General features: G+C 40.7%; 1 protein-coding gene across 1 annotated transcript in view; it reads left to right on the top strand.

Annotated features, from left to right (window-relative positions):
• The window catches only part of LOC102792348 (P2Y purinoceptor 14-like), a 1293-nt gene extending 1141 nt beyond the window's left edge, over positions 1 to 152 (top strand). The window contains exon 3 of the mRNA XM_035916042.2: positions 1 to 152. This exon is cut by the window's left edge and continues 491 nt beyond it. Within this exon, the coding sequence (XP_035771935.2) occupies positions 1 to 152 (152 nt within the window).
• Positions 153 to 7285: the final 7133 nt, after the last annotated feature.

The raw sequence follows: 7285 nt of genomic DNA, 5'->3' as shown, positions 1-7285 counted from the left end.
CAGTTTTTAACATCTGCCTCGACCCTCTTGTTTACTTTTTCTTCAGTAAGACTTTTTGGGACAAGGTCAGAAAGGCATCCTGGAGAGCCCAACATACAACTAGAAACGAGGAGAATGAGAGCAGGAAGGACAAGCTGGACATCATTACATGAGAACCAGTGACTTCAACCAGTTAGTTTTGAAAATGTACATTTTAGATTTCAATTTTGTTTTACAAGTTGATAAAACCAGTGCCATGGACCTTTATCCTCACAAACCACAAGTCAGAAATCAAAAAGGGGCTAAAATCAACACAGAAACATTTCCACAGAGACGGCATCAATGTTTATGTTTCTAGTTTTCAGGAATGAGCTCAAAGGCTGATTTAGTATGAATGAACTGAACCATTCTGTGGTCAAATTCAAATGTTGTTCATATGGTTCTGGCTCTTTGGCTCACATGATTTAATGATTTAGTTTTATACAATTTAGTATTACATTTTACGTTGCTGAGTATGTTTGCGAATTTCTAGTTTATGTGCTTTTGTTTATTAGGTTACCTTTGTGCCTTTGTCTTCATCTATGTGTCCTTCGCTCCCTCTCTATCTGTGTGTCTTCTTTGCCCTTCAGCTCCTAGTCGTGTCCTATCTTTCTGTCTCCCTCTTTTGTTACCATGCTTCCCCTCCTTGTGTTTCATTCCTCTTCTCCCCTCTATGTCATGTGAATCCATGTCTGTTTCTTCAACGAACCCAGTGTCAAGCTGTGTGTCTTAGTCTGCGGCTCAGTGTGTTTCCTGTTTTATTTTGCACCCTGTGTTCAGCGGGTTCAGTTTTGCTTCCCTCTGTCTAGTCTACTGCTTGTGTTCCCCATCTGTTTCCATTTCCCTCCCTTCCCCCAATTTCAATGTAAAGAGGAACTTTTATCCCGTTCAGCAGTAATTTGTACAGTTCATAATGAAAATTAAACAAAAGACAATGACCGAATTCCTTTTGCTTATGAATAAAAAAAAAACAAAAAAACATTTATAACCCATTTTCCTACTTTAGAGTTTTTCCACAAATATGTCAAAGTTGTGTTATGTAATGTAAAATAAGTATGTGCTTCATTTTTTTTTTGGCTTAAATAAAGACAAATGTTTTGAGGTTGGTGTGGTCAAGTCAAGTTGAGTTTTATTGTCAATATATACTCAAGTATGCAGTGGGATAAAATATTGTCCTCCTGGATCAAAGGTGCAAACTGTAAAACTAAAATTGAAAAATTAAAAATTAAATTATACATATATACAACTTTACAGAATACAGAATAGATGAACTAAATACAAGTACAAAGGCATTGTACTTGAATAGAGATAGAGTAAGAATAGAAAAGAGTGAGAATAAATACATTAGTACCCTACATCCTGCACCTTTTTCACTTCTATGGTCTCTCTCCTGTCCCAGTGATTATATGGTGTCTGGCCGTTGGTGGTTCTCAGTGTTGCAGCCAAGGCCAGTATGCCGACCTTGGCATTTCATTGGATTGCTGTGGCAGGGTGGGTAGATGCAACCATGCAGGGACTTTTTATTTTTTATCTCACGTGTCATGTGTCTTTCCCAGCAAGTTGGAAAGAGCTGCCCAGTCCCTTTCTCCTTTGGCTCTCGGAGGAGGCGGACGCACTTTTTCTCCTCTCCCTTATCTTCCCTGCTTATGTCCTTGTCTAGTCTCGTGGGGTTTTTTTTGTATTAGTTTCCCTGGAACATTCTCTCACAGTCTGTTTCTAAAACCTAAAGAGAATTATGGATTTGATCAACTGGTCTCTGAATGCTATTGACACCCTTTTCTCAACGAGAAGTCTGGGCCCGAGTGCCCTGGAGGGACTTTCCCTGCCGGATACACGATGGACGGGTGGCAGAAATGGAGGGTCGTGTGCCTGGCGGGACTGTCGATCGAGGACGCTGAAGATATCTACCTATTCGGAACCATGATAACAGGGTTCTTGCTGATCGGAGCTGGCTTGGCCCTGGCTTATTGGAGAATTAAGACAGCGGAACCGGCTGTCCAACGCTGACCTCCCCTCTGATGTGGGCATCGGGTCAACTGGATGCGTAGTCGAAAGATTGCAGCGGTCCCAGATCAGATATACACACTGGAACTCTTTCCCATGTTGCTGTCTGTCTTTATTGTGCTATGGTGTGTTGATATCTGTGCATTCCTGTATTATCCTTCTGTGTTACACATTTCGATGTCTTTTTTTCCTCGCTACCTAGCCTGACCTGTCTCCCCAATGTGATGTTTGTGTATTGTATGTACGGTCGGCAAGGTCTGTCATCTCGGTTGTGGGCAAAAGCCCTGCAACTGACAAATAAAGGCTATCTCATCTCATCTCTCATCACTGTTATTGTCATGGTTGGTGTGGAAAAACAGGACTCGTATGCAAACCTCCTTTGAAGAAGACAGTGGATTTATTTACAGTGAGGCAAAGGTGCAACAGTTCAATATACAGGGTGGGCCATTTATATGGATACAGCGTAATAACATGGGAATGGTTGGTGATATTAAAGTCCTGTTTGTGGCACATTAGTATATGTGAGAGGGCAAACTCCTCAAGGTGGGTGGTGACCATGGTGGCCATTTAGAAGTCAGCCATCTTGGATACAACTTTTGTTTTTTCAGTAGGAAGAGGGCCATGTGACACATTGGTAATGTCACAAGAAAAACAATGGTGTGCTTGGTTTCAACGGAACTTTAAGTTAAGTATGTACCGGAATGAGCCGGTACATACTTAAGCGCCCAGCCCCGGACACAGAGAACCACCAATGCACCGACGGCTAAGGGCATCAGCCAACGGCAGTGAGTGTGGTTGAAGTAGATAGGCCTCCAATGTTTTCAGTGGAAGAAAATTTTTCTCACTTGGAATGAGTCTGCCTCTGACTCTATGGTAGCTGGGATCCAGTTCCAGGCTCCAGTTTCCTCCGCAACCCTGACAGGGAGAAGCAGAAGAGGAGGCATGTTGTTTTTGACAATAGGCATTCTTGGTGTTGACAGCTGTTAAGTTGTTCAAGCAAAAGACACCAATCATTCCTTTTAGTCAAAGTTGAAGAGTTTGGTTTTAATAATATTGGGTGTAAAGCTGGACCAATGATGACAGAGAAAAACTTTTATTCATAATAATTAGGAAAAGCTTGATAAAAATCCTCTCTTCATTTTGTAAACATACAAAATGCATCAAACAAAGACTAAATACAAGAGATTGTAATTCTGCTGGAATTTTGGGTGAGCTGTGGCTCAAGAGGTAGGCTGGATCATCTACCAATCACCTCAGTGTCAGTGATTTGATCCTTAGGCATGTCAGCCTGCATGTTGAAGTTTTTCAAATGAAAACCTGAAACCTAGTAAAGTAACTGAGTCAAAGTTCAAAGAATAAGTGTAGCAAACACATATCTATCTCGAAAATAACTTGTGACAGTTTAAGAGTGACGAGAAACAGGAAATACGTCAATGGGGAGAGCAACAGTGTGGTCATTGTGTATTTCCTGATCTACAGTGATACCATCACACAACGAGAACGACTAAAGCAACTTTTCCTTCTCACAAAAAGCTACAAAATCGGAGGTGAGTCCTGTTCATTTTTCATCCTCAAATCTTTTGTAATTCTGTAATTTGACTGAAAGGACAAAATATTAAGGTGGATTCTGTGAGTGATCATTAAGTTAATCTGAATACATGCTGACAGATGTTCTTACTGGCTGAGGCCAATGGTGTCCTGGCATCAGGTGAACTGATGAAAAACCTTATGCTCAAACATGATGATATATTTGAAAATAAACTGTGATTAGCACATCATTATATTCAGAAAATATTATCAGGAGGGCATCAAATACCTTTTTCTAAGCATTATATTCAGCAGCAAGACTGTACGGTGCATTACATAGAAAACATCATTAGACAACTTTTGTTGTGAAATTAATTTAATTGAACTCAAGAAAACACTTATTCAAAATTGCTGTCTACATAGCTTTTCAAAGCATACAACCTGTTTATCGCAACTAATCAGCAAGCTATGTGTGACTTTTCTGTGCACCAATGTCAGTGATAGCAAACAGGAAATGCATCAGAGTCCATGGTAGCACTGCAGTCACAGTGTGTTTTCTGATTTAAATTGATACCATGAAACCACAAAGACATAACGACTGAAGACACTTTTCATGCTCTCAGAAAAGTACAGAGAGATACTTCAAATACAGGTGAGTCCAGCTGGTTTCTCAGAAAAACACACAAACTGACTGTGTGTGTTGTAACACATCCCGCATGATGTTACTCAGCAATCAAATCATTTTATTCAGAGCAACTGTGAGAGGAGACAAGATGTAGAAGTCCAAATTATTAATTCAGAAAAATATGGAGAAATAAAAAGTTAAAGATTAGATTGTTTGCAATGTAGAATATAGTGAAGGAGGACAGCATGCAGGGGTTAACACCGCACAACAAGAAGGTTCTGGGTTCAAATCCAGTCTCAGGTATTCTGTATATATCAGGGGTAGGCAACCTTTCTGATGACGAGTGCCATTTAAAATTTCCTCAGAAGTCAATGTGCCATATGACTGCATTAGCAATAAATTTGCTTTGTCATGGTCGTTGTGTCCTTGGGCAAGACACTTCACCTACCGCTTACTGGTGTCGGCCAGAGGGGCCGATGGCACGATATGGCAGCCTCGCTTCTGTCAGTCTGCCCCAGGGCAGCTGTGGCTACAACCGTAGCTGCCTCCACCAGTGTGTGAATGTGAGAGTGAAAGAATAGTGGATTTGTAAAGCGCTTTGAGTGCCTTGAAAAGCGCTATATAAATCCAATCCATTATTATTATTATTATTATTATTATTATTATTATTATTATTATTATTATTATTAAATTTAATAACGTTCTATATTAACAGTTACACACTATATAGAACCACTTTATAGAATTATATTTGTTCGCAGATGTTGGCAGCTATCAGCAAATAGTTATCAGCTATTTTGAAACAAAAAAAGACTTTTTATCCATAACAGCAAATGAACTGTACAACAGAAAATGCAAATGCTATTTATGGTCTCCTCACAACAATGATAAGAAAAATAAACTAGGCCAATATGGCATGTTTGTTAATATACATCTTAATATGATCTCTGGTCTCCCACTCAGAGACACAGGTCTCCAAGTGTCCAGCATTCAGACGGCTACCTGAGGACACTCTTCATGTGAGAGAAAATCTGCTCACACAGATATGTAGAGCCAAATCCTGTCAATAAGGCCTCTGCAATGTTCTGAAGACAGTTAAACTTGTCAGGTAGTGATGTCCAGCAGGTGAAAATGCACAGCTGTAGATTCCAGCTGCTTCGATGTTGCATTGACTGGTATTAACTCAGACAGTTAATGCGAGACAGATCCAGCTGCTCATTAAAGATTTCTGGTTTGATCAGAAACAAAAAAACATTGGTCCATACACCTGAAAGTCCCAAAAATGCATTGTGTCTCGAGTCTACGGATGTATCCGTGTATTTCCGCGGTGCTGATGTTGTGCTGAGCGGACAGCTCCTGAAGCTTTTGAAGTGTCGGAATTTGGAAAGCTAACAACGTCCCTCTCACCAGTAGGCTAAGTTATTTTTAGCCAATTATAAGTTGAATCTGGTAGTTGGGGTTGTTAACTAAGATACTCATTAAGAATCGGCACAACTAATGTGTGTATGTAAGCTAATTTGCGATGTGCACTGCTGGCGCGGCCATTTATTTTTTAATGCACCCTCTCAGATTAATTCACTGCATGTCGTGCCCAGGGCTGGACTGGGACAAAAAATCGGCCCGGGCAATCCAGCCGGCCCACCAGGTATTAAAGCCATAGAGCTTTTGAATGAAAATGAAAACAGATGCTGTTGTGACAGTGATGTACACTGTCTTGTTTGTATATGTATGTTTTCTATACATTTTACGTCAGAAAAAAACGTTGGTTTTAACATTCAGATAATTATTTAATAAAAGCGAGACATTTTAAATGAGAATAAGAAAGTATTTCTTTGTGCCCCCCTCTCCCTGTTAATGCCCCACCTGCCCCCCTGGCTAAACTTTGCTAGACACGCCCCTGCAAAGTTATCAGCTGTCAGCTACAGAGAAAAGGATGCTGGTGTTATTTGTCTCTCAGAAACAGTTCATAACTTCAACTCATTCATGTCACCTAAAAGGTAAACCTGTTCCTCCATCACCTGTTCAGCTCTGATGATTCAGTAAGGACAACTCCTGGTTTCATCTTCATGTTTCCCTCTCACCAGATATACAAACCGACATCATGACCAGCAGCTTTACAGCTGTGGCTCCAGCAAACATCAGCTGATACTAGAAATTAATATTAAATAAATTCTAACAACAGCTGATCAAGCTTAAACGTGCTGCTGATGGCACAAAGTGGGTGATAAACAAACAAGAGAGAAAAGCTGATCAGCTGATCAGTTTCATGATTAAAGTAGCAACAGGAGAGAGAGGGGGAGAAAATGAAAGAAGAAGAGGCAGCTGTGCAGTGTAATGACAGAATAAATCCACCTTTGTGTCTTTTTTTCATTCTAGCTGAAGTCCGGGTCAAACTGTTCCTTTTCAGCTCAACACAAAACACGTAATATTTTCTCTAAATACGAGAAGATTCCGTCTTTTTACGGGACGGTTGGAAATTCTCCTAACTAACCTTAAGAATAAAATAAAGTTCACTATCAGTGACATCATAGCACCAGGCACGTGCAGGGGGGGGGCTAGAGGGGCTTGAGCACCCGCCCCTTTCCTGATGGGTGCCCAAAGTGCCCTTTTTTTAATGTGTGTGTGCGTGCGGAGTCCTGTCTGTGCCCCTCAACAATAATATTTAACTATTAATCACAGTTTTGCTAAATAAAAGGATCTGGCTTGCATCAGTCACATGATCACATTGAACCAATGATCGCCCTTGATGGCAGAACGCGCTGGTTACGAGCCGGGAACGAGCTCACAAAGAGCACGCACATTTTTAGTGGTCCGGAGCTGTAGGAGAAACACAAATTAACTCAGAGACACAGACTGATGCGACAAAACCATAAGTAGGTGTACAGCGTACACTGTAGTGTATAGCACACAGGAGTGTTAGCTTATTACGTACACGTTGGTATGTTGAAACAAACGAGCGTGCTGTGTTTGCAACAGCGTGACAAACATTACCTGTCCTTTTATTAACTGCACAAGTAGTGCTGGTCATAGCTGCTGGCTACCTGTGTAAGGCTGTCATGGGTCTGTAGCTCTGTCACCGTTTTAGGGAACATATTTAGTTTTAAAGTAAGT

Source organism: Neolamprologus brichardi, chromosome 3 (assembly GCF_056152115.1).
Source record: "Neolamprologus brichardi isolate AB-2024 chromosome 3, ASM5615211v1, whole genome shotgun sequence".
Classification (NCBI taxonomy): domain Eukaryota; kingdom Metazoa; phylum Chordata; class Actinopteri; order Cichliformes; family Cichlidae; genus Neolamprologus; species Neolamprologus brichardi.
Note: the sequence above shows the minus strand (reverse complement) of the source record. Positions and strands in the feature narration are given on the sequence as shown.